This window comes from Phyllostomus hastatus, unplaced genomic scaffold, assembly GCF_019186645.2.
Source record: "Phyllostomus hastatus isolate PE091 unplaced genomic scaffold, TTU_PhHast_1.1 phas_contig_1162, whole genome shotgun sequence".
Taxonomy (NCBI): Eukaryota; Metazoa; Chordata; class Mammalia; order Chiroptera; family Phyllostomidae; genus Phyllostomus; species Phyllostomus hastatus.
Genome location: NW_025333537.1, coordinates 11,202,233 through 11,228,322, shown reverse-complemented (window position 1 = coordinate 11,228,322; position 26,090 = coordinate 11,202,233). Strand labels below are relative to the sequence as shown.

The window sequence follows — 26,090 nt, the reverse complement described above, 5'->3', positions numbered from 1 at the left end:
AGGGGATCCGCCCTCCAGAGGACAATTCCAGGGTTTTCTTGGGTCCCCCCATAGTATTTTTTCTTGATCTGACAAGAATGTATGATTTTGATTCATTTGCACAGGATAGCTATTGTTGTGTCACTTTTTGTCATTTTTTTGTTTGACGGTCTAAGGGAAAAGGAGTTCATGCCCCTGATGAAATAGGTTGCGTATTTAAAAAATTTTTGTGGCACCCTGGTTGAAAATCCCTGACTTAGATTAGTTTAAATGTTGGCATTTCCTGGAGGCAAAATATTTGATTCATCTATATTCTCTTTTTAAGTTTTTCTGATACTAGTTTTTGCCGTTCTGTGTGGACACATAAGTGTGTCTGCTGGAGACCACAGCAGTGCTGAGATGCGGGGCGTTCTGACAGTGGTGTCCTCAGGGTCTGCACCGAGGGGGGCTCGGTTTCTGTGTGCCCTGTGCCTCGTGGGCACCTGTGACAGCTGGGCCTGGTGTCCGCGTCAGGGTCCCGTTTGTGCATTTGAAATCACAGCTTCAGTAGTTGTGAAACCGCTAAGAAACAAGTTTCCTTTGCCTCAGTTTAGTGAGCTCTAATAATTGCAAGCAGTCATAAGACAGTAAAAAATGAGTTCTTAAAAAAATTTGGTATTGTTTTTCTGTTTGTCTGAATCACCTGTTGTAATTCTGGTAGTAAAATTAGCAACATGATTTTCCACCATACTGTGTCTTCCCTTAGGGAATACATTCAAGTGGCTCCGTTTAAGATACAAATAAAAACTGCTTTTAAAAGCAAAACAGGCCCCTGCCAATCTGTGCTTTTCTGTCCTTGTGAGCCTAGCAGTGCCCCACTTAAAGCACTGATTTTTAAGAAGTATTGAAGTGAGATTTTATACATAACAAGTTACTTTACAAACTGAACCACTCACGTCCCTCTCCGCCTCCCCCCAACAGAGGAGTGCTGCAGTCGCTCATTGAGAAGCACTTCCCCGCTCCGGACAGGAAGAAGCTCTACAGTCTGCTGGGAATCGACCTCACGGCTCCAAGCAACAGCAGTTCGCCCCGAGATAGTCCTTGTAAAGAAAAGAAAATAAAGAAGCGCAAAGGTGGGTGGGTGGGTGCTTGGTTTACGTTGTTGAAAATAGTATAGATTTGAGCACTCTGAAGGTGATTTATTTCCAGACTCGACTGCCTGCCCCGAACCGGTGAGTGGCTGCGTGTTTTCTCCGTTGCCTGTGTAGTTCTGAGAGCACAGGAAAGCCGTCTTAAGTCAGAGCTGGAGCCGTTCGAATGGTGCAGGGCATGGTGTTAAACACCAGCCACACGAGGGATCCGTGTGAAAGAGCAGGTCTCAGTTTTTCAGTTTTTTTTTTTTAAATTATGTTTTAAAAGACTTACCTATTTTCAGAGAGAGGGGTAAGAAGGGAGAAGGAAAGGGAGAGAAACATCTGTTGGTTGCCTCTCGCTTGCTCCCAACTGGCACCTGGCCCACAGCCCAGGCCTGTGCCCTGACCTGGAATGGATGGGGTGACCTGTCAGTTCACGGTCAGCACTCAGTCCACGGAGCCACACCAGCCACCAGTAGTTTTCAGGGTTACGAACAGGAACTCAAGGCACAGGAAGACGGGGGGTTGAGGAGTTTTCCCTGCTCGCACAGCCAGTGGTGGGGTGTGTGGGAACCCAAACCCGGCCTTCCTGTCAGCCTGCGCTCCCGTGTGTCTTCGCACCCTTGTTCCGAGAGGCTGCTGCTCGTCTGTTTTCTCATCCACAGGAGTGCACTGGCCCACGTTCGTTAGACCTTTCATGGCAACACAGACTGCGGTTTGTGTGTAGGTGCTTACTGTGTCTGAGAAGTTAGCTCTTCAGCCTCTTTCTCTGTTCATAGTGGTGACGACGTCGTGAGGAACGTGGTGCTGTGTGCTGTAGACCCAGTGCTCGACACTTGGGCCTGAGTTCGTTCATTCTGAGGAGGACACTGTTCACACTTCCCATACGCCCGAAACCGGGTGGTGGTTATAGTACAGCCGGCAGTGGTTTGTTTTTTTTTTTTTTTTAGCCTTATTGGCACAAGAAGTAATGTCTTAGGATTAGTGGCATCTTAAATATGTGAACTTTTTTTACAAAAAAATTTTTAGTTATTTTTAGAGAGATGGGAAGGGAGGAAGAAAGACCGGGAGAGAAACATCCATGTGTGGTTGCCTCTCGCAACCCTCCCCTGCTGGGCACCTGGCCTGCATCCCAGGAATGTGCCCTGACTGGGAGTCGAACCTGTGACCCTTTGGTTCGCAGGCCAGCACTCAATCCACTGAGCCACACCAGACAGGGCGAGAAATGCAGTTTTATGCATTTTTTGTGCAGTTGTCCCTTGAACAACACAAGAAGGCAGGTGTCCAACCTCCTGTGCAGTTAAAACCTCTACACCTTTTGAATCCCCCAAAACCTAACTACTAAATAGCCTGTCTTTACATTGGATTTATTGCAGTGACATTGGTTCATGAAATTACAGGTTTCAGGGGTACGATTCTGTAGCACCGTATGTGCGTGTTGTGTTGTGTGCTCACCAGCCCGTCGCGTCCTCTTCCGTCACCACGCATCCCCGCTTTCACGCGCTCTCACTCCCCACCCCCGCCCTCGGGTAGTCACCCTGCTGGACCCGAGGTCGGCTTGCTCGCTGGCTTTGGCCTGACCCCGTGGCCCACGCCCAGCCCCTCCTCCCTCCCTCCCTCCGGCAGCTGTCAGTCTGTCCTCCGTGTGCCCTGTTGTCGGTTGGAAGCCCGTCAGTAACACAGTAAACACACGTGTTCTGTGCTGTGTGTGTTATATACTGTATTCTGACAGTAAACTAAGCTAGAGAAAAAGAAATGTTATTAAAGTCGTAGAAAGAGAAAATGCATTTACAGTAATCATTGAGAAAAGTCTGCATGTAAGTGGGCCCAGGTAGTTCAAGCCCATGCTATAGTAGGGTCAGCTGTATTCCACAAAATCATCTTTTTGAGGTTCTTTTTCAACACAGTTTTTTGTTTTTGTTTTAAATATGCTCACCCAAGGACATATTTATTGATTTTTTTTAAGTGTTCTGCAAAATCTTGTCTCTCAACCTGATAGTTAAATTGTGACAGTGGCAGAGATTCTGATTGTTCAATTTCTTCTGAGTTTATTTTGAAACTTGTACACTTGAAGGCAGTTTTGAGTTTGTATTTATGTCTTTAATTTCATGAGAATAATTGAACATGACCTAATTTCTATGAAAGTTCAAAAGGTTAGCGCTTATTTGTGAATTTTACTTGTTGTTGCATACTTACATAAATGCTTTCCTTCTGCCGGTCTCCTTGGAATCAACTGATGAGCTCAAGGTCCCTTCCGGGGCCCTGGAGCCCGGCGGCCACCGGTCCGGATGACCTTCCGGGGCCCTGGAGCCCTGCGGCCACCGGTCCGGATGACCTTCCGGGGCCCTGGAGCCCTGCGGCCACCGGTCCGGATGACCTTCCGGGGCCCTGGAGCCCGGCGCTGGGCTGACGCTCTTGTTCGTCCGCGCTCTGCGGCAGGTGAGGAGACGGCGCGAGAAGCCAAGAAGGCACGGAGGGTGGGCGGCCTGACCGGGAGCAGCTCCGACGACAGTGCGAGCGAGTCCGACGCCTCCGACCGCGAGGAGAGTGACTACGAGAGCTCCAAAAACATGAGCTCGGGGGACGACGACGACTTCAACCCCTTCCGGGACGAGTCCAGCGAGGACGACGAGGACGGTGAGCGAGTGAGCCCAGCAGCCTGCGGGGGGGGGGGGGGGCTGCTCCCGTGTGTTCTGAGGTGCTCCCTCTTCCGGGAAGTGCGGGTTGTTCCGCGGGTTCTGGCCTCTGCTCGCGCGGCGCGCTCTCCTCGACCGTCTGGCGGAGGCCGTGCTCGCGCGTGGGCGACGGCGACCTCAGACCGCCGTGGCCCTGGGTGTCCCTCACGGTGTGCGGGCGGAGTGGGCCGCGGGGGCCGGCAGGCGGTTGCGAGTTACCGGCCAACGACACAGGGGAATGGAGTAGGTGTGTCCCTTTGATGATTCTGTACTTGTTTTAACAAATGGTCTGACACAGCTCTTCTTACCTTTCAGATCCTTGGTTAATCAGAAAAGACCACAAGAAAAGCAAAGATAAGAAAAGAAAGAAGAGTATAGATCCAGATTCCATTCAAAGTGCCTTACTAGCATCAGGTCTCGGCTCAAAGCGACCCAGTTTCTCGTCCACACCGGTGATCCCGCCCGCCCCCAGCAGCGCGCCAGGTACGCGTGGGCGCGCGTCCTCGTCCGCGAGACGTGCTCTTACACGGAACGAGCCCTGTTTGAACCCCGTGCCGGTTTTTAACAGATGTGTCTTTATCTAGCTAACAGTAACACCAACAGTAACAACAGCCTTGTAACGAGTCAGGATGCCGTGGAAAGGGCCCAGCAGATGAAGAAGGACCTACTTGACAAACTAGAAAAATTAGCCGAGGACCTGCCCCCCAACACCCTGGATGAACTTATCGACGAACTGGGCGGCCCCGAGAACGTTGCTGAGGTAAGCAGGACTTCAGCAGGGCGTGTCTTGTTCTGCTCATTTTTGCTGTTCGTAAAACCCTGTAGAGTGAGCGGTGTTTTGGGTATCCCATAATGGTCTGTTTGGTTTACTTTCGGATCTCAGCGCCCTTACTCTGCTCCAGTCCTCGTCCCAGAGCCCTGGGTGTCCGAGTGTCTGCTCCGGACGCCTGTGTCTGTCCCTGCACCTGCCAGGTGGCCGCTGGGCTGTTGCCGCGCGTCTGCTGCCTTCACTGGCACTGGGGCTTTTCGGAACCCGGGACCTCGTGGCAGTGCCCGTCTCCCGCGGTGCCTGGCGCCAGCATGGCACAGCACGGGCGCGCGGGGCGCGTCGGCCCTTCAGCCGCACTGGGTTCCCCGGTGAGGGGCCCGGGGCCGAGGCTCCGGCACCTCGGAGGTAAGGGCCACCGTCTCTCTGGCTCTGCAGATGACCGGCCGCAAGGGGAGGGTCGTGAGCAACGATGACGGAAGCATTTCCTACGAGTCAAGATCTGAACTTGATGTCCCTGTGGAAATACTAAATATCACGGAGAAACAAAGGTTTATGGATGGAGATAAGGTATGCTTTTCTGGGATCCCCCCACCCCCACCTTTTTTTTTTTTTTTTGGTTGGGTGCTCTTTTTAATTTTTTTAAAGATTTTATTTATTTTTAGACAGAGGGGAAGGGAGGGAGAAAGAGGAGGAGAGAAACATCAATGTGTGGTTGCTTCTTCCATGCACCTCCCTGCCCCCAGGGGACCTGGCCCACAGTCAAGGCACGTGCCATGACTGGGAATCGAACCGGCGCCCTTTCAATTCACAGGCCAGCTCTTGATCCACTGAGCTCTACCAGCCAGGGCTGGACGTTCTTCAATGATAAGAATATTGCCTGTACTTTCACACCTTTAAATTAATCTTTGGGAGGTTCTTTTTCTTTTAATATGAATTATGCCTATTGAATGTTGCATTCTATATTTTGAAATAATTACACACAACCACTGAACACTTACATACTTTATTTTCTCCTAAAATGAATGTAGTAAGTGTTTTGTGCTGTGCATGGAATTCGATGTGGTTCTTGGTGGCTTCGGAGGGCTTTGCAATCTTGAACCCAAGCAAGTGTTAGAACGCTGCGTTCTCTTGGGCCACCCTAGGGGCACCGTGTGTGATGCCACCCCCGCCCCGTCTGATTCTGCATCTGGGCGTGTGTGCAGTGTGCCCGGTGTACCAGGGTCCTTGGGCTCAGCTGCTGCTGCTGCTGCACAGTCATGTTGCGTTAGGTTCGTAGGCTCTGGGTGACTTGTGGTTGAGACTCTCCACTCAGTTCTTCCCCCCCGTCGAGTTGGAGTTGCTCTAAGGATTTGCTGATGAGGTTTTAAAAAAAACAGGCAGCACCACTCAGTGCCGTGTCGCAGTCTGAACGGGGGGGAATGAAGTCATCTGTGTTTACCCATAGTTTGCATTGATTTTTCTGCTTTGCAACTAGGAAGTAGATGATAGGGCTGTCAAAATTGTGTTTTAAATATATTTAAAAGCTCATGTGTTTTACAGGATCTAAATAGACGTGGTATCTGTTATTTTATGTTTTTGTTTCATGAGTTTGCCCCTATGCATTAGGAATTGTATTCACTGGAACTAATTTTGGCTATTAGGTGCCAGAAAACCCAGTCGTACCGATTTAATCAAGGCGGGAGGTCGTTCCCTCCTGTGCCCGTCGCCCTGAGTAGCGGACGGCCGGCCTGGCTGCTTGGAGAGGAGGCCTTTTCCGTCCCGTGCTTTAACGTGCGGGTCGCCGTTTCCAGGTCTCCCCCGACGAGACGGCCGACGAGACGGCCGTCTCGGAGTCCTTCATTACACTCTGCAGCGCAGCCAGCAGGGAGGAGAGGCGAGGGGAAGGGCGCGTTGTCGGTTCTCAGGACCTCTTCTGAGCCTTGTTCGCATCACTGCAGTCTGCTGGCTGGAGTGTGGCCACCATAATCTGCGAGGGAGACTGGGAAGTGTAATCCTGATTCTGGGCAGCTGTGCATTCAGCTAAAATTGGGGGTTCGTAATTTAGGAAGAAGAGAGTGGGCAGTGGCAGACCCCCAGTCTTCGACCTAAGGACTTTTTTTAGGGTACATCCCTGTTTGTCTTTGTGCAGAGATGATCTTTTTCCCTCTTACATTTGATACAGAATATTGCTATCATATCAGAAGCTGCCAGCTCAGGTATCTCGTTGCAAGCAGACCGGAGGGCCAAAAACCAAAGGCGAAGGGTCCACATGACGCTGGAGCTGCCCTGGAGCGCCGACAGGGCGATCCAGCAGTTTGGTGAGTCCCCGCGCCGAGTTTCCCCCGCGGGCAGGGGCGTCCTTGGGCAGCTGTGCACACCTGAGTCTGTGACTGACGTCACACGTCCTAAAACTGGACAGATGCAGGCTCTGGAGGTGCTTCTGGTGTGTGTGCACCTCACGGTGGTGAGTTCTTCACGGACTCAGACCTGTGTCTGGAAACGGAAACAGGCAGCAGTGGGCTTCCACGGGGCTTCTCGGGTACCCTCATCACAGACCCGCGTGGGGTGCACTCACGTCCTTTTCAGCCCTGGGGGCCTTCTCGGGGGGCCCGGCGCTGGTTCCTCCCTCCCGTCTTCATGCTCCTGGTACCCTGTGGTGGCGCACAAGACTTGGGAGGGAGTCCAGAGTAGCTGTGTGCGCCAGCGACACCATGGTTCACTGTTGCAGGGTAGCAACAATACACGCATGTAGCATTGACCAGTTTTGTGTTTTTCCTCTTGTTTCAGGGTGTCTGGATACCATCTTAGTGTTAAATTCTAGGAACTGACCTCAGAATTCTCTCTAGTGAACAGAGGCTGATTTTTTTTAAAATTTTGTTACAGGACGAACTCACAGATCAAACCAAGTTACTGCGCCCGAATACGTCTTCCTGATTTCTGAATTGGCAGGAGAACAAAGATTCGCATCTATTGTTGCTAAAAGACTTGAGAGTTTGGTGAGTCGCTGAGCTGTGTAGCTGTGTGTGCTGGATGGTGGGTGGCACCTGTCTTCTGTTTCCTTGACTGGAGATCCTGTGTTTCGGCAGGGGGCACTCACTCACGGTGACAGAAGAGCGACAGAATCGAGAGATCTGAGCAGGTTCAACTTCGATAATAAGGTACACTTCAGATTTCAGCATTTCCGAAACCGTGTGGGGACCGTTCACAATTGAAAACTGCCTCCTCGTAGGGTTTTGCTGTAAAGTTGTGGTTCCCCATACCCAGTAAGATAGGGTTTCACGTATCAGTTGGGTCTTTAGTGATCACCTCTGCAATACAATCTTACTGCTGTTAGGAAATGGGAATGTAATACATTTTGTGAATGAATCAAGTGTGAGTTCCTGGAAGTGAAGTTACTCACTGAATGTTTGCTGTGTGCAAAGGTGTAAATTAAGCACTCAGGAGTACAAAATATATATAAAGATAATTTAGTCTTATTGTTTTTGAATCTTTGTTACCGTAATTGTTTTTATACTGTTCAGTTGGTCATATGATGGAATAGTACCCAAATGTTAAAACTGGTTTTGTTTTTGGTTTTATTGCAGTATGGAAGAAATGCATTAGAAATTGTCATGAAATCCATTGTAAACCTAGATTCTCCTATGGTATCACCACCTCCAGACTATCCTGGAGAATTCTTTAAAGGTAACTTTTTAAAATAATCATAACAAAGGGAAGTGAGTACTGATAGAGTGGTATTAAAATTTGTTTGAACATGTAGTGTTGCTTTAGTTTTTAGTTTTCTTTGAACATCCATTGCATAAAATTCAGAAATTGAAGGTTACTAGACACCTGTGTTGACCAATTATAATATGCAATACATTTATTAAATTCCATTCAAATGAAGTGCTTTAGCCCTTGACAGTATACTGCATGTTATGACTAGATTAATAAAGGAAAATCATTTTGTTAGATAGATTTTCAAAAAAATTTTTATTGATTTTGGGGGACAAGAAGGAGGTAAAGAGAAAGATGAATTCGTTGGTCCACTCATCGATGCATTCGTGGCCTGATTCTTGTATGTGCCCTGACCGGGAATCAAACCTGCAACATTGGTGTCTCGTGACGATGATCTAACCAATTGAGCTACCCAGCCAGGACTCGGTTTTTTCTTTAATTGTATTATTTTCCATGTGAGCAGCTGTTATCCTACTTTTGCCTCACCCTCTACTGGTAATTTTGGGGGATAAAATGAGTTCTCAAAAGGAGGAGGTTTTGTAGAGACCCTTGGCCACGGAACGGTTACCACAGAACCTAAGCAGTTTTGAGTGTGCAGCGGAGGGCTCGCTTGCCAAACGGAAGTGTGAATAAGATGTCTCCGCGCCTCCTCTTGATTCTTTCCTCTCGCCTGTTTCGTAAGACACGGGTATTACGTGTTAACGCTCCGTAAACTGCCCTCTGAATAACGCGACTCAGAAAATGCTGACTACACGCATGTTGCTCTGGGGGGCGTTACCTTGTCAACACTGGTAGGTCACGTGTAGGAAGGAAGCCTGTTTCTGTCCTTATTTACACAGTTATGTAAGGTGGTATTCTGCTGCATGTTCAGAACTGTGTAAATTCCACGGGTGACAGCTGTGTGGCCAGGGATCTTCACCGCCAACGAGTGCTTTTGGAAAGATGAGCCGTTTTTATGAAATAACAAAGCACATTGTGAGGCCTAAGTCAGATTTCGGAGTGCCCAGGGGCCTGTGGGGACTGTGGGTTCCACTTAGTTCAGCTGATACGAGCTGTGGAAGATAACATGGGCTGTCCTGTTCGTTCTTTTTCTTTCTGTTTTTAGATTTTATTTTAAAAGGAGGGGGAAAGGGAGGGAAGTGTCGATCAATTGCCTCTTGCATGCGCTCTGTGGGGATATGGCCAGCAGTCAAACCGGAGAGACCTTTTGGTTTGCAGGCTGGGGCTCAACCCACTGAGCCGCTGCTGCCGGTGCTGGGCTGCCGGTGCTGGAGCCCGGTCTGCTCTGGTCGGTCAGGTGGCAGCGGACGGGGCTGTCAGGTTTTCACGGGGTCGCTTTCTTCTTCCAGATGTCCGACAGGGACTGATAGGAGTTGGCCTGATCAATGTAGAAGACCGCTCGGGAATCCTCACTCTGGATAAAGGTAACAGGGCTGGTTTGCACTCGCACACAGCTGGTGCTGTGTCGGTGAGGCCCGTTTTGTCCTTTACGCCTTTGTTACGCCTTTGTTAGCTGGGGGCCGGGGGGGGGCGGGGGAGGCTTGGAGTTCCTGGTCCTCCACCCTTCTCACCGAGCGCTCCCAGAGCACTCTGGGCGGTTTCTTTCTGGTCTGGCTGTTCGGGAGAGGTCAGACTTCCGTCTGACGAGCGGCAGTGTTCGACGCAGGTTGCATATATGGGCAGCTGTGATGCATTTATTTATTTATCATTCAAGGATTATATTTATTTAGTTTTAGAGAGAGGGGAGGGAGGGAGGAAGAGAGGCAGAGAAACATCCGTGTGTGGTTGCCTCTCGCACGCCTCCTACTGGGGACCTGGTTTGCAGCCCAGGCATGTGCCCTGACTGGGAATCACTGAGCCCTGATCTCCAGGGCTACTTACGTATTTTTAAATAGATTTTATTTATTTTTAGAGAAGGGTAAGGAGGGAGAAAAAGGGAGAGAAACATCAGTTTGAGAGAGGAACATCAGTTGGTTGTTTCTCGCATGCCCTGGACTGGGGACCTGGCCTGCAACATTTTGCTTTAATGAGACAGTACCCAACTCACTGAGTGATACTGTTTAGGGCAGCTGTGAAGCTTTTAAAAAAAGTGAAATCCAGGCTGGAGCTCAGACAGTGGGTTACCTTTGAAAGCTCCAAAACATTCTAATTGTGCAGCCAGAACTAAGCTTCGCCGACTCGTAGCATTCAAAACTTTACTAGCTGAGACTTAATGCTGGAGAGCAGACATCCTCATGTCAGATTGCGCTCAGTCACGGGAGCTGAAGGTGCAGAAGCTCAGCCCGTCAGACACTTGGAGTGTGTGCCGTGGTCCAGCCAGGTGCTAGAGGTGGGCATGGCCAGACGGTAGCAGCTGTTCTGGGAACAGCGCACGAGTCGGGACGGGAGACTTCACAGGAGCAAGGGAGGCTTTGAACCAAGCTTTGATGGACGCAGTTTAATTCCCGATGGTGCCCATCAAGCCTTTCATGTAACCTTGCCGTTGCAGATTACAACAACATCGGGAAATTCTTGAATAGGATCTTGGGCATGGAGGTGCATCAGCAGAACGCGCTTTTCCAGTATTTTGCGGACACGCTCACCGCAGTCGTGCAGAATGCCAAAAAAAACGGAAGATACGATATGGGGATCTTAGGTGAGTGGGAAGTTTTTTAACCATCAGGTGTATTCCTATTAAAATGTTCTTTTTACATTCATGTGTTGCTTTTTCTTATTCAAGATCTTGGCTCTGGAGATGAGAAGGTGAGGAAAAGTGACGTGAAGAAGTTTCTCACTCCGGGGTACTCGACGTCTGGTCACGTGGAGCTGTACACAGTGAGTCTCACAGTCAGGCGACCTTCGGGTGCTGTCCCCGGGGGCGCTCATAGAAGGGAGTGGCATTTCAGTGTCGTCGTTTCTTCGACAGATTAGCGTGGAGAGGGGCATGTCCTGGGAGGAGGCCACCAAGATTTGGGCCGAGCTGACAGGACCAGACGACGGCTTCTACCTGTCCCTGCAGGTGAGACGCGTCCCTCTGAGGGTGAATCCTCCAGACCCAGTTTTCACTGCCGACACTGGGGTTCTCGGCTTGTTTCGTTCCCCTTTTCCAATTGTGTTTAACTTTCCATGGTTTGATCATTTATCTCTGTAATTGTGGCTGTTCTGTGTATGTAAACTTTCATTGACTGTTTGGAGAGGTGTTGTTAGATTGAATTTTTGAGTTATTACATAGTCTTTGTAAACTTGACCTTTTTTCTCATACGTACTCATCTTTTCTAGTCCTAGTAATGCTTCATGTCTTAAAGGTTCATTCTCAGTTATTAGTGTACTTAAACTTTTTTGTTTAGTGTTTGCCTGTGGAACGAGCCAAGGAGAGGAGAATGTGGGGGGGGGGGTACATTCTGACCTGAGCACGCACGCAGACACACGCCTGGTACAGGCCCCGAGTTCCTCTGTTCTGTTCTGTTCTGTTCCAGATTGGGGGGTGGGGTGGGGGTTTCTCTCAGCTCTTTCTCTGTGTCTTCTTTCTCTGTGCTGACACTCGGTGCCCTCGAGGGCACACAGAGTGGTGAAACGTTATGGGTTAATCCTGAAAATAAAACTTTTGAATTACTTTTTCTTGCATATTCTCCCATTCTCTCTCCGTAAAAATAGTCGTGTCCTTTGTGCGTTGCCAGCGCGTGGCAGTGACGCGGTGTGCCCCGCAGCCGTCGTGTCTCAGCTCTGCAGGGAGCGACTCACGTTCAGTGCCCCCCTTGCCAGTCCTGCGGTGGCACTGTCTGCGGTCGCCGAGTTTGTGGAGGCCCCTTCCGCACAGCAGGCCCTCCAGGGGCCGCCCGCGGGGGCCGGGCTCCCGGGGCTCTGCAGGCCGGGCTTGTGTCTTGGTGCCCCGAGCCGGTCTGTGGGCCTGTGGTCTGCGGGTCTGCAGTGCACGTGTCCTTCCCCTGGATTCCTCCTCTTCAGTGTGCTGCTGCCGCTGGCTTGGACCGCAGTGCTGTCCAGTTGGATGGCGTTCTGATGTGCTTTTTTCTTTTTTCAAAAAGTATTTCAAGGTTTTGTGTATTTTATTTTTAGGCAGAGGGGAAGGGAGGGAGAACCAGAGGGAGAGAAACATCAATGTGTGGTTGCCTCTCATGTGCCCCCTACTGGGGACCTGGCCCGCAACCCAGGCCTGTGCCCTGACTGGGGGTCAAACCAGTGACCCTTTGGTTCACAGGCCGGCACTCAGTCCACTGAGCCACACCAGCCAGGGCTGCTTTTTTTTTTTTTAATTAAGGTTTTTGTTTGGGGGTTTTTTTGGCCACCATGCCCAAAATGTTCCCTCTTGAAAGTTTTGTGATCGTGCTAGAGTATATGCTGCTATTAGTCATTCTTGGTCAGTATTCTTAGGTATGTGACATACTCTTTAAATATGTGGTTTTAAATTTTTGTGTGAGAAAATTTTCTGAATTCATTTGCGCAGTTTTTAGTACTCTGTTTCCGTGAATTTCTCCTTTTATCAGGACCTTTTTCTAACCATACATTAGATCTTTGTTTCTAATATGTTATTTTTTCTTATTTTGATCTTTGTTTTTTAACAGCTTTATTGAGATATAATTCATATATATACTATACAACTCATCCATTCACTGTATAGTTATATGATTTTTCATATATTACATTATTTTTTACATTGTTGTAAAATATGTGTGAAATTTGCCACTTTAACTATAAGTGGTATTAATTATGTTCACAGTGTGTTGTACAACCATCCCCACTGTTTCCAGAACTTTGCGTCATCCCTAACCGAGTACACCCATTAAACCATAAGCCCCCCTTCCCCTTCCCCAGAGCCCCCAGGAACCTGGAGTCCACCTGCCGTCTCTGTGCGTCTCCATGTCTGAGCAGAGTCACGCGGCCTTTGTCCTTCTGTGTCCTCTCTCGCTCAGCATGGTGGGTTCATGGGTCACCGCTCTGGCCTGTTGCAGAACTCCGTCCCTGTTTGCAACTGAGTCACATCCCGGGGTGTGGATAGGCCCCTTGTGCTGTTTATGTGTAAATGTGTGCGGAGGGACCCGTTGTAAATGGAGACCTGGTGCGCGGTCCTGCTCCCTAGTGCAGAGCACCCGTGCGGACGCCGCAGGCGGGACCAGGCGAGATCATTGTGGGTTCACGTGAGGTTATAAGTAATACAGAGGAGTTCCTTGTGCAGCAGTTTCCCTAGTGGTAACAACCTATAAAACTATAGTGTAATATCACAGCCAGGATACTGATACAGTTCACCAGGTTTTATCCGTATTTCTCCCTTAGATGGGATTGTAATTGGTCCACATAGCATGTTGGTTTTGTTTCTCATTTGAAATTATTGCTAGAGTTGAAAACATCGGTGGATTTCGATGAACGAGCTGACGCCCAGCCTTCTTGAGTGAAAGGGTGTGGTGACCTCGGCCTCAGTTCCTTCCTGCCGGCGGCCGGGAGGGAGGGGGGCGGCCCTGGAGGGGGCGCTGCTCCAGGGAGACGCGGCTCTTTGACGCCGACCCCACAGCCTCACGGGCTCTTTCCCTCCGCGTGTCAGCACCAGGGAATCCGAGTCCGGTCACTGCGCTCTCCTCTGCGCGGTGGTGGGCGGCGGTGGCAGGGAGTGGACCGGACGCCGCCAGGTCAGGTCTCACTGGTGCTTGCTGGAAACATCGTGCTTTTGGGATAAGGGGATTGAGCGTTTTACGTCAGCGGATTAAAAAAATGGAAAATGTAACTTTCACCTTAATCATCGTTTTTGTAGACTTTGCAGAATCCTATACATAATGTTTCGGATCATTAAACAAGTGAAAGACTAAGGAACTTTAATATCTGTGAAAAGTGAAATATTAAGTCTTTTAGTTTCATCAGTGTAAGAATGACCTTAAAATAAAAACTTAGTTGTTCGGCAAAATGTTCACGTTGTTGAGAGGCCTGAAAGACGCCTTTACTTGGAAACTTTGCTTTTTCCTTCAGTTTTTCTCCAGAGGCTATTGCTTAGTCATTGTTCACTACTCTTGAAAGGAGGTACTAACTTTCCAACCATATTTTTTCTTGAATTAAATGCAACTTCCTGTAACTCCTTCCCTGAGGATTTCTCTCATGCGTCCAACTTTTAAGACGTGTGCACAGGCGTTCCCTCGTTCGTCCAGTGCGTCCTCCTCGTCCACTTCCGCGGGCACGGTTCCGTCGTGTGCGGCCAGCACCTGGCTTTCCCGGCGCAGGTCCACCCTGAGCGGGCCGCAGGTGGCACCTCACCCCGCCCTCGTGGCAGCCCTGGGGTGGGCGCACCCCGTCGGGAGAGGGGCTAAGAGGGCGTGGGCGATCAAAGTCGCTACTTTGGACGCTGTGTGTTACTGTGACTTGAAGGAGAGGAACGTTACTGTGAGAAAGCTCAGACAGATGGTAGGGGTCAGAGAATTTTCCTCTGCGGACCCTTCACGCCCACCGTCGGACTCCTGCCTCACGGCCCAGGGCCGTGGGGGCTGTGAGCCGGGCATTTGGGCCCCGGTGCTGGCAGAGCTCGCCCGAATCGGCCCCCTCGGAGTCCGGTCCCACAGCCTCGCTCCGGCACACGGCTGTGCTCGCCACGCCGGCTCCGTGCCCACCACCCGTGTTTGCCGTCCCAGCGTGTGCTGCGGGGCTGGCACCGGGACCGGCGGGCCTCAGCGCGCGGTAACCGGCTCTCACGCGTTCTCACTTCTGTCCGTAGATACGGAACAACAAGAAAACCGCCATCTTAGTTAAAGAAGTGAACCCCAAGAAGAAGCTCTTCTTAGTTTACAGACCAAATACTGGGAAACAGCTGAAGTTAGAGATTTATGCTGATCTGAAGAAGAAATACAAGAAGGTATTTTTTCATTTGTATGCTCTGCTATTTATAAGTATTCATTTTATAACAACATCAAAACTGTCTTTAGAAAACTATTTATATATAATTATTTCATATTTGATTACTAGAAAATTGTTTTCAGAAAAAAAATTTTCAAGTTTTGTTATATTAGTATCCCTGTCTTAATGTTATCTACTTTTAAGAAACCTGTTAGATGATTATTTGAAATAGCTTGTGCTGTCAGAAAAAAATGTTTTCAGTAAAATTAGAAGTTATTGTTTATCTTTTTTTAAGATTTTATTTATTTTTAGAGGGAGACAGCTCGATTTGAATATAAACTGCAACGATTTCTAGATGTTTTTCCTAACGTTACTATTAGTTATTATTTTACTATTGGTGCTGCCTTCTATCACTATTCTAGGCATTGTCACTAGGGGACGGTTTTAATTAAGCCAGCTCTTTGAGAAATTGTTCCTTGTGGCAGGGCTTGATGAGTGGTCCTCAGATGCACCAGGAGCAGCAGGGGCCAGGCTCTGCGTGGGTAGGGTTCGAGGTTGGCTTCACCGGCCGGGGAGGCAGCCGGTGTGTGTCCCGTGTGCTGATTCCGTGGCGTTTCTTCCTTCCTTTCACAGGTGGTCTCGGATGACGCCCTGGTTCACTGGCTAGACCAGTATAATTCATCTGCAGACACTTGCACTCATGCTTATTGGTTAGTATTCGGTTTCTCTCTGTGTTTCCCAAGTGCCACTGGGATGTAGTTCAACGTGCCTTCACTCCGGAGCGCTCACTCTGTGTCTGGGAGCACGCGAGCACGCCGGCCCTGGCTCCGTGCGGCTCCCTCCAGCCGCCGCGCTCGGGTGTGGGCCCCGCGCTGTCGGGCTCCTGCTGCCGGGGGCCCTCTGGTCGTGGGGGCCCAGCTGTCGCTCTCAGTGTCAAGTCTCACTCTTTCCCTCCTGCTCGCCATCCTTGTCTTCCTTTTTGATTTTCTTTCCTCTCTCTTTTTAAAAAACTTTTCTGAGCCCCAAATCAGTTTTTTATTCTGAAGGCTAGGGAGTTTGGGGGAGTCCCCACAGGTGCCTTAAGTAGGTAGCAGCGCCAGAAAGCTGGGCCGCTGGGCCCCCGAGGCTGCCCCTGTGGTCTCGGCGGCGTCACGCCCGGCACAGCGTCTCGCTGTTGGGGCCGGGGTGGGTGGGGGTGTTCTAATACCCGGAGCGGAGCTCTCGGTTCTCTCGGTGCTTCCTCGCCCACTGTCTGGTCAGCGGGGCGTCCGGCCCACGTTGTGAAGAGAAATACACAGGCGCATTTTAGCTAGGTGTTGGTATTATTTGTACTTACTGTTTTACATACATGAAGTTAGATGAATCTGCTTTGATGTGGGCAGTATTTTTGGTTTTTTGTGAGTAATTAATACTGTTAGAAATTATGAGAACTCTTTAAGATAAGATGTTTTAAACATTAACCTACAAAAACCCTCTGTAAAAATTTGAGTTTTAGCAAGAAAAGTGAGTGCCCTAATACTGGATATTCATTTTGAGTTAATACTGGAAAGATATTTTTATTGATGAATTATGAAAATAACTTTAACCATAAACCTTTGATGTCTTTTTTCAGGTTTCTTTATAAATTTATATGTGCTTTTATTTTTTGTTTGTCTTTTCTACTTGCCTAACCCTATAGAAATAAATGGCAGGATTTTTTTTATTCTAGGATTTTATTTATTTATTTTTAGAGAAGGGGGAAGGGAGGGAAACCTCGGTGTGCCAGAGAAATGTTGATCTTTCCCTCTGGTCTGTGTGCCCTGACCAGGAATCGAACCAGAAACCCATGCAATATGCCCTGACCAGGAATCGAACCAGAAACCCATGCAATATGCCCTGACCAGGAATTGAACCAGAAACCCATGCAATATGCCCTGACCAGGAATCGAAACAGGCGACTTGGGCTTTGTGGGATAATGCCAAGCTAACTGAGCCACACTGGTCAGGGCTAGCAGGATTACTTTATAAGTTAACATTAACGTATGTAGTAATGTCCACAGTAAACTAGTGGATATTAAAATGGAAAATGTTCAAATGGATATCAGAGTAGGTAAATAAGCCATTTTATAGGTAGGCCCCAGAAATAACTAACTTTGAAGATCAACAGTGACAGCTTACATTGGAAGGTGTAGTTCAGCTTGCCGAAAGGATCGTGATCTAAGAAACGGTCAGCGTAGGCAGATGATGTCAGGGCGTTTTCCGACTGGAATTTGGGTAGGCTTTGCAAGTCTTTGTGTGCGTGTATGTGTGTAACTTACCCCTCCCTCCTCCCCAATCTCTCCTAGGCGTGGCAATTGCAAAAAAGCGAGCCTGGGATTAGTGTGTGAAATAGGCCTTCGCTGCCGCACATACTATGTGTTGTGTGGCTCGGTGCTGAGCGTCTGGACAAAAGTCGAGGGCGTGCTCGCGTCCGTCAGCGGCACGAACGTGAAGATGCAGATAGTCCGGCTGAGGACGGAGGACGGACAGCGGATCGTAGGCAAGTCTAAGGGGGTTTTGGTTGGAGCTCTGGGAAAAGATCTCTTTTTTTATTCCTTTCTTTTTAATTTAATTTTTAAAATTCATTGCTTGGAGGCATGTAGAGAAACATAGCTTTGGTGTTCCACTTATGTGTGCGCTCATTGGTTGATTCTCTCATGTGCCCTGACCGGGTTCGGCCGCAGTCTTGGCGTGTCCGGACACTGGCCGACCGGGTGACCGGCCCAGGCCTGTTCTTTCATCTTGGAATCTCACCACGTCTTCCGGCGTGGGGCAGAGCGCGCCGTGGGTGTCCTTACGGTGTTGAGCAGGACTTCAGCCTTTGCGCAGGCGCCGCGGGGCGGAGTCCTAGGTGACCTGCACTGCCCTTGCCCCCTGCCCCCCCCCTCCACGGCGGCATGTGCGTGCTCCCGGCGTGAAGACTCTGCTCGGCCTCGTGCCCAGGACCGTGTGTCCGCCGTGTTGCGGTTGCGGGGCCACGCTGACACCGGGGCCACGGTGTGGAGGGTGGGCTGGGCCTGTGGGGGCAGGGCCGGCTGGGCCTGTGGGGGCAGGGCCGGCTGTTCCACCACAGGGCCGGTGCTGGGCCTCCTGGGGGTCCGCCCAGTGCTCGCATGTCCCCCACCGGGCCGTCGTTGCTCCTCGGAGCGGCCGCCCCGTGTCGTCAGCTGCAGGTGGGTGCCCGTGGCCGGGGTCAATCCATGGACATTGTTTTGACCCTCAGCTACTTTTGGTTGCAAGATTTCATTTGAATTAGAGTCCAACGTTTACAATTCAAAAGCTTGAATTTTAATCGTGTTTAAAAACACACACTCGACAGCTACTCTGGAACGGTGAGGCCTCCCCGCTCCCACCGGGCAGGGTTTTGAAGCCCCCCGGCCCAGGACCTGTGCTGTCCGGTTGGCTGACGTGCGTCTGCCTCAGCCAGCATTGGCACGGTTCCGTGGTCTTGGCTGGAACGGTGGTGCCTGCCGGAGGAGGCGGTGTTGGCGCGTTTGGGGAGCTGCGAAGAGATGAAAGATAGAGAGGTGCTGAACTTGACCTTCTGTTTCTCCACCAAGAGGATACAAAGATGCATGTGTACGCTCAGGTGTTTGTGGGTGCCGCTGCCGAGGAACCAGGTTTCTCCTGAGCGAGCCATTTCAGTCATTAGGTATTTGTTTCTGTGTCGTGTGGAGCCTCGTTATTACACTTACGTCTCATCTGGAATTTGCTGTGCAGTGTAAAATGCCGTGTGATTGCTCCTGGGTGCAGCCTGTAAAAAGTCTTGTTTCTGACGGCAGGTTTGATCATCCCTGCAAACTGTGTGGCTCCCCTTGTAAACCTCCTCTCCACCTCAGACCAGTCTCAGCAGCTCGCGGTCCAGCAGAAGCAGCTCTGGCAGCAGCGCCACCCCCAGAGCATCGCCAACTTGAGCAACACTTAAGAACAGACAGGTCTCAACATGGATGTATCTGAAATGCTGTCGAAGCATATCATTTGCATAAAAATCAGGGACAGTTTCCAAAGAATTATAATTTTTTTCAGTTGTGCTCTCTCTAGTTAAATTTTCTGGGAAGAAGGACAGACCTGGAATAGACAGCAGAACTGAGCACCGCCGGCGCCGGCGGTGGTACATATGTCTTTCCTTCGCTTTGCCCGTGGTACTTCCCGCACACTCTTCTGCGGGGGGGGGGTGCGCGTGCGTGTGTCCGTCCGTCCGTCTGTCTGTCTGTGTGTTTGGTGATGGCTGCAAACCACGGTTGGTGTAAAAAACGCTTGGAACTCCCCAAACTGGCTTTACTTAACGTTCCACAGTGCTCAGGGTCAATGCAGGGCGCCCACGCCGTTGCCGGGGCGCTTCTCCCCGGGTGCATGCGTTCGGGTCTGTACGTGTAGAGAATATGTGTCGGTTTCTTTTCCCCGCTTACCGAACACTAGGTCATTACAGCATGCAATGAAAGGCTGCACACCACGCATTCAGGTTCTTTTCCAGTTTCTGTTCTGACAGTGCATGTTTCCAAGAGCATGCGTAAACAAGACTTAACACAGATGTCACGTGCCGGAGAGAAACATTCGTAGGTGTAGAGCATCGGTCACTGCATTTTTATAACGTTTATACCTGGGTATTGCTTCTACCCTGTGACCCCGCCCCCCATTCTCCCTGCCCCAGGTTTCTTGTTAAGGTGATAAGTACAAACTTTTTTTTGTGATAAAACTCTTAAAAGTTCATTTTAATGTGTTAATAGTATTCCTAATGAGTGCTGCAGAAACGGCTACAAGCCTGCTTTTCTCAAAGTTCCATTTTCCTTAACTTAAGGTAGTTTTAGAAAGGAGGACAACTTGGCTTCCATCTCGCAAACCATCCTTTTTTTACTTCGTATCTTAATTTGTTGGCCACTCACGAAAAGGAAACCTTACTTGAGCTGTAAAGTAGACAGCGAGGAGACACTTGAGGCTTCTGCTGTATGTTTATTTCTTGTTATTGTTACCCAGTAACTTGAATATTGTTTAATGTGTTGTAAGACATTGTAGAGTTTATCTCAAGCTGTTAAAAATGGTAATGTACAAATGTGAATAGACACTTATCTATAATATGGGTAAGTTTCGTTTCGCCTATAATAGATGTTTTATAAACAAGTGAGGGGACAATTGGTCTTTTTGTTTCCTTTTTTTTTTTTTTTGCACAGGTTGCACTATTGAAAAATTGAGATTGTACAAACCTGGCCGAGAGCTGCAAGATACCACCATCTTGTGGATGTTAAATAAAAAGTTACCACCCTAACCAGCAGTGGACTCGTGTTTAGGTCCTCAGCACCCCAGGGGCAGGCTGTGCCGGGGACGCCGCCGGACGCGGGCGCTGCTCTGCGTGGTCTGGCCTGGGGCCTCTGCTCAGAGCCGAGGTGGTGTGGACGCAGGGGTCACGTGCTGGACCGTCCAGTGCTTCTCCGGTTGACTCACTTGTGTTCCTTTGTTACCTTTCGGCTTCCCTCGGCGCCCGGGTAGGTGGACGCCGCGTGGTGATGAGCCAGGGCTTTTGCCTCTTGGGTTCTTCCGGCCTCCGCCGCCGAGTCTGGCGCCCTCCAGTGTGGTCGCGCCGGGCTTAGCAGAGGCTTTCTCTCTCCGGGGCCTGAGGGGGCTTGAAGGGGCCGGTCGGCGGCGATCGCTGTTCTTGGGCGTGCTCTGCCCAGCGGATGCGACTTCTGTCTTCAGTCTACTTCTTGCAGCTCAGGCAGCGACCCGTACGAATGTCAGCCAGTGTCCCTTGTCAGGGCCGACAGAGCCAGCTGGTGGCCGAGAGCAGAGCTGTCCCGCCTGCAGCAGAACTTCCAGGTCTTTCTGCTTTCAGACTACAGGCAGCCCAGTCGGCTCCTGGCAACACACAGCGGTGAGCTGGAGCTGGGGGAGGAAGCCTGGCGAGCCTGCCTGCCCCGGGACTGCTGAGGGGCAGGGCAGGGGGGGCAGGCGGGCTCTCTGAGGCTGTTGGCCCCGCCCCCTTTCTCTGTGTGGGCGGTGAGCCTGAGCAGGACGTGGTTTTCCGCAGACAGCGTGGGCACGAGGACTCTCGAGCCTGCCATCAGTTGACCCTGCAGCTCTCGGTGTGGTGTTTGCTCTGGGACCGGCTGCTTGGCACAAAGGGGCATGTGGATGTCCTGTTCCCGGTGGGACAGCTTTGTTTGGCTCTTTAGAAGTGACGTCCAGAAGTAAGGCCTCTGAACACTCTCAAGGTAGACTCAGGCGGCAGCCCGTGTACACGCACGGGGAGCTAAGGGCCATGGGCCCCGGGCCCCGGGCCCCTGCCCTGCATAGGGCCGTGTTAGCGCGGGCGCTCGGAGCCTGCTGCCCACCCCCCTCCCTGGAGGAGAGCACGTGACCTTCACACCGTGCCCTCGGCCAAGTCAGCACGTCGAGGTTGGCCAGCACGGGAAAGCCCCGCATTCAGGGCCCTGCTCCGTCAGAGACACACGCCTTCACGGCAGCCCCCTTCCGCACCGCAGCCCGTGCCTTCCAGGGCCCGCGGGACCCCCGCGGGAGTCCGCCTGGCCTCCGCGCCGCCTCTTCTCCCCTGTGGGCCGCACGGCTCGGAGCTCAGAGGTCGCTGTGAGCCGCGTTAGTGATTTCAGAGTTGACAGCCTCGGTGATGCTGGGAACCGCTGCCCGGATGGTGACCGGCAGGGTGCGTGCCCCTCATTCCGCAGCCTGAGAACTAGACTCTCTTCCTGCGGGCTAGTGGGGTCACCCAGCTCCCCACGCTGTGGGCTCCTGAAAGTATCAGAGTGTTTCTTTAAATGCAACTTGATCGAAAGGTAAATATTTTCAGCAGTTTCCTCTTTTTGCTGCTAAATTGCAGGTACTTTCTTTTTCAATATCTTTTCTTTATACCCGGAGTAAGTTGTTAGCAAGATCCTGCATCCAAAGCAATGCAGCAGAGAGAGAGAGTGAGAGAGAGAGAGAGAGAGTGTGTGTGTGTGTGTGTGTGTGTGTGTGTGTGTGTGTGTATTGCAACCAAGTTAATTAGCACTTCAGGAAACGTCGCGTTGCAACAAGAAACCTTGTTAGTTTCATTGTGCCTCATCTGTAAAGGTGGAAGGTCTGGGTCGCCCAGCTCCAGGGAGACCGACACTGAGGAGCTAGGGCGTTCTGGCTGGGGCGCTTGGGGCAGGCGTTCACTGAAGGCCACGCGTGCTGCTCGCTCGTAGCAGGCGGGAAAAGGGACGGTGCGGCCAGTGCTGGCGCTCGTGTGACGGGGGCTCCCGCCCCCCTCCTCCCCACTCCGCGCTCCTCTAGCAGGAGGGAAACAGTGCCAGGTTAGAAACGACCGATGCATCTCAACTTAATGATGAGAGTAGGAGCAGAGGCGACGACGTACCTTCCCTCTGGCTCCTTTTCTCGACGCGAGGTCGAGAGGGAGGCGTCAGGACTCGCGGCCGCTCCTGCTAGCGGCGCTGCCCGTGTCCCTGCGAGCCTGGGGCCCCGTCGCCGCGCGTCTGGGCGGCTCGGGCACAGGCTGCAATGGTGGGCCTGGGGGCCGCCCCGCCTGCATCTGTGGTCTCCCCACCAACTACACGCGTGTACACACGCGCCGGGCCCGTGTGGGCTGCTGGACGCGGCACGCAGCCCGTGCGTCCGTGGCTACAGCCGTGCACAGACACCCCTTGCAGGGACTGCTCCTGGGCTGCCGGTGTCCAGCACGAACCGGGTGTCTCTGAAAGGCACGCAAGCGAAGGAGACACGTCCGGGTACCGGCAGTGCAAGCTAGCCAGTGGTTTTCTTCTGAGTCCGAGCCCACTTTCTGGCTTCGTGCTGTACTTGTACGTGTACATACACATGTATGTATAGGAGCGTTGAGTTCTTTTGAATTCTCGGTGTAAATATTCCTTGTAAATTGCCATCCCCCTATCAGCTAGTGTTCCTTTTGCTTCCTTCAATCCTATTTATTCTCTTCTTGGCTTCTCATACGGGACATCTTTTTTTTTCTTATGTGGAAATGTATGGAAACTTCTTAACTGAATTTATTCACGTATTTTAGAATTCAGTTTTGCATTTTTGCTTTGAATTCCAACGTGTTTTGTGTTAATATTTTCCAACATGCCCGATTGTGTTCTGTGTCTTTATTATTACGAAGTTTCACTGTGTGCAACACATTGTACTTGGGGGGGAGGGAACTCGAGTGCAGTCTGTGATACCGTCGTCACACAACTGCTGGTGCTCACCCGTGCTGCCCTTCGGACGCTGCGGTGAGCCTCATGTTCCACCGGACTCGCCCCGAGACTTCCTTTCGGCTCCTCTACCTTCTTCGGTGCGTTCGGGGTCGGGCGTGGCTCCTCGGCAGACCCCCGGCCCCCAGCGGTGCGGTGCTCGAGGTCTACACCGCGCCTCCGCCTGCAGCTCTCCAGCTGGGAGGGAGCCTCGCAGGTCTGAACAGCGGTCCACGCCCTGCTGCTGCTGCTGCTGCTGCTGCTGCTGCTGCAGTTCTCTGTGTTTCTCCGAGACGTCGGGCCTGCACTTCCAGCCCACAGATGATCGTCAGAAATGCCCTTGACAGTGAACACGGGCCGTCCGCCTCTGCTCCCTCCTGGCAGAGAGAGGGACAGCAGATGAGGAGACGGGCCCGCTGCGTGCCCGTGCCCGTGCTGACGGGTGACGCCAGACAACGTACTGGAAGGAGCGGCTGTCGCCCCAGAGAGCAGCAGCACAGCAGTGGAGGCCACGGCTCGTGGGGGGACTCCGTGCCGAGGGTGGAACAGGCAGGTGCCGAAGGAGGGACTGGCCCTGGGGTCCGCGAACGCCTGTTGCTCGTTGTGCTGGCGAATCGCGCCCGACCGAGGCGGCCACACACCTGTGGGCCGAGCCGGGCCGAGCCTTCCGTAACTGCTGGTGGTGCCAGCAGGGCGGCCCACGGGCGGTCCGTGGGCCCACGTGGCGGGGCTCGTCACCAAGAGGCAGACGTTGGGTTTCCACCTCCAGGTTTTGCGCCTGGAAGCAGCTGTTCCCCCGTAACTTTCAGACCAGGCGGCTGTGAGCCTTTCTCGGGCCTCGTTCTCAAGCACATTTCACTCGTGACCGTTGGACGTTTCTGAGTCGCCTGCATTCGGCCGAGTCTTGGGAGCCTCACGTGTCGTGGAGGGGGGCCTGCCTCCTCCAGCGCCCGCCCCCCGAGTGGGCGAATTGCTCTCCGTGTGTCCTCTGCAGCGGTGTGGCCGGGCCTCAGGGGCAAGCTGAGACTGTCCCTGTGGTGTGGTCAGCAAGGCACCGAGCTGGGGGAGCCTCGGCCTGAAGGTCGGCCCTGCCCCTGCCCCTGCCCGGAAGGCTCCTGTCGCCGGGACACACTGTAGCGCGCTGTGCTGGAAAGGATCGAGCAGTTCTGGCCCAGCCTCCCACGTGGGGGGAGGGCCCAGAGCTTGTTTCCCACGCAGCTCCTGGGAGTCTTGCCCGAGGTTTTTACTGAAGTCGCAAACTACTGATGCTCAGTTGTTTTTTCCAGTAACCACTCGTGTCCACTTTCACCCGGGAGAGGTGGGGAGAGGTGTGCCGCGCCTCTGCAATAACACCCCTGCCAGGTTCTACCTCCGCCGGGCAAAGGGCACTGTCCTACGTAGGTGTAGGCCCCCCCCACCCCCAATCCCTTCCACTGACCTGGCGCGGTGCGCCCGCGGTGGAGTCCAAAGACATTTCAAAACAAAGGTGGATGTAAGCTCTTTGGGTTCTTTTTATCTCCTTTTCTTTTTTTAAGACTCCCCTGTGGTACTGCTCTGTTTCAATGTCCGTCCGTCCGTCCGTCGGCTTGCGAAGGGTTCGCACTTCCCGGGCGCCACACCGCGGTGCCCGCCTCTCGCGGCCCCCAGGGCCCGGCGTCCAGGCGGCCGCCCGCCGCGCCCTGCTGTGGGGAGCTCTCCGCTGCGCCGCGCTCAGGCAATAACGACGTATCGGGGCCGCGTTCGGCCAGGCTCGCCCACCCGCGCGAGGAAAAGTGGTCAGCCGTGCAGCATGACATGGTCTCTGATTGGTTGTTGTGTTTTTGTTTTTATTGTTGGTTTTGTTTTTTTTTGTAAGGTTCCTAAATAAATGCAACTGGCTAATGTGCTGCTTCTCTGTGTGTTCTGTTTCCTGGGCTGTGGGCCATGCCAGGGCCAGCACGCTCCCCCAGAGGGCGGCTGTCGGCTGGCCCCATCCGACGCGCAAGCGGTGGAGGGCTGCTTGGGGTGTGGACTGTGGGGCCGTGCACGCGGTGAGTGGACAGGCCTGGGCCGGGCCCTGCAGCCGAGCGGAGAGACGCAGGCTCAGCTGCCTGCTGCCCCGGAAGCCGGACTCGTGAGGCCGAGCTGCGGCGAGAGGAGATGGGCCTGTCCCCAGGCGGGCCCCCTCCTCCAGGCCCCGCACCGCAGCAACCCCAAGACGGAGGCAGGTGTCCCGAGCTCCTGCCCCGGGTTAGCGCCAGGTTAGTCCCTTGGAGCCCGCAGGCAGTCCCTGGGCCGTCCCAGCCCCATCTGGGTGTTGCCAGGCGGCAGGTCACGTGGGGCTCCCTGCTGGCGCCCGTGTGCAGCCCCGGGCGGCCAGGCCGTGCAGCTGCTGGGGCCGCAAGGGTCCCCCCGGACGGCGCCCGCAGACTCGCTGGGTGGCCCGGGGAGCTGCAGGGGCTCCCTCCTGGCAGGCGCACGGGCGGTGGCCTGGGGAGCAAGCGGGCCAGTGCCCCCAGGGAGTCCCGTCACCAGCCAGAGCCTGAAAGGGTTTCTTTGTTCCGGGGGATTCCGGGCCTTGGGCGTGGGGCGGACCAGGTGTTTCCTCAAAAGGACCGACTTCCCAGACTTCGGGCACTTGCGCAAGGCCACCCCCAGCCGAGCCCTTGCCCCAGGCTAGACAGGCCGCCGGCCCAGAACCTCCCCTGCACCATTCCAGCTTCCGTGTGCATGAGCCTGCCTTCCCTTGGTGTCCCACAGCGATCCGGCATGGCAGGGCGGGGGGAGGGCTCTTTCTCCACTCAACCGTCTCGCTCGAGAGCTGGACTCAGCCCTGTCCATGGTTGTTACCTCCAGGCTCCACGTAACAAGAACGTCC

The 26,090-nt window shown here is 52.5% G+C and overlaps 1 protein-coding gene across 6 annotated transcripts in view; it reads left to right on the top strand.

The window, feature by feature from the left end:
- Positions 1-20,319, top strand: part of SBNO1 (strawberry notch homolog 1) — a 46,163-nt gene extending 25,844 nt beyond the window's left edge. For all 6 annotated transcript variants that reach the window (XM_045842738.1, XM_045842727.1, XM_045842698.1 and 3 more), the window contains 17 exons: positions 940-1,091; positions 3,531-3,728; positions 4,082-4,249; positions 4,351-4,526; positions 4,971-5,102; positions 6,697-6,832; positions 7,398-7,510; positions 7,601-7,672; positions 8,099-8,198; positions 9,581-9,655; positions 10,720-10,866; positions 10,951-11,045; positions 11,137-11,229; positions 14,920-15,057; positions 15,672-15,748; positions 17,363-17,556; positions 18,839-20,319. In XM_045842738.1, coding sequence (XP_045698694.1) covers positions 940-1,091; positions 3,531-3,728; positions 4,082-4,249; positions 4,351-4,526; positions 4,971-5,102; positions 6,697-6,832; positions 7,398-7,510; positions 7,601-7,672; positions 8,099-8,198; positions 9,581-9,655; positions 10,720-10,866; positions 10,951-11,045; positions 11,137-11,229; positions 14,920-15,057; positions 15,672-15,748; positions 17,363-17,556; positions 18,839-18,981 — 2,209 coding nt within the window. In that variant the 3' untranslated portion in view covers positions 18,982-20,319. The remainder of the gene's footprint in view (positions 1-939; positions 1,092-3,530; positions 3,729-4,081; positions 4,250-4,350; positions 4,527-4,970; positions 5,103-6,696; positions 6,833-7,397; positions 7,511-7,600; positions 7,673-8,098; positions 8,199-9,580; positions 9,656-10,719; positions 10,867-10,950; positions 11,046-11,136; positions 11,230-14,919; positions 15,058-15,671; positions 15,749-17,362; positions 17,557-18,838) is intronic.
- Positions 20,320-26,090: the final 5,771 nt, after the last annotated feature.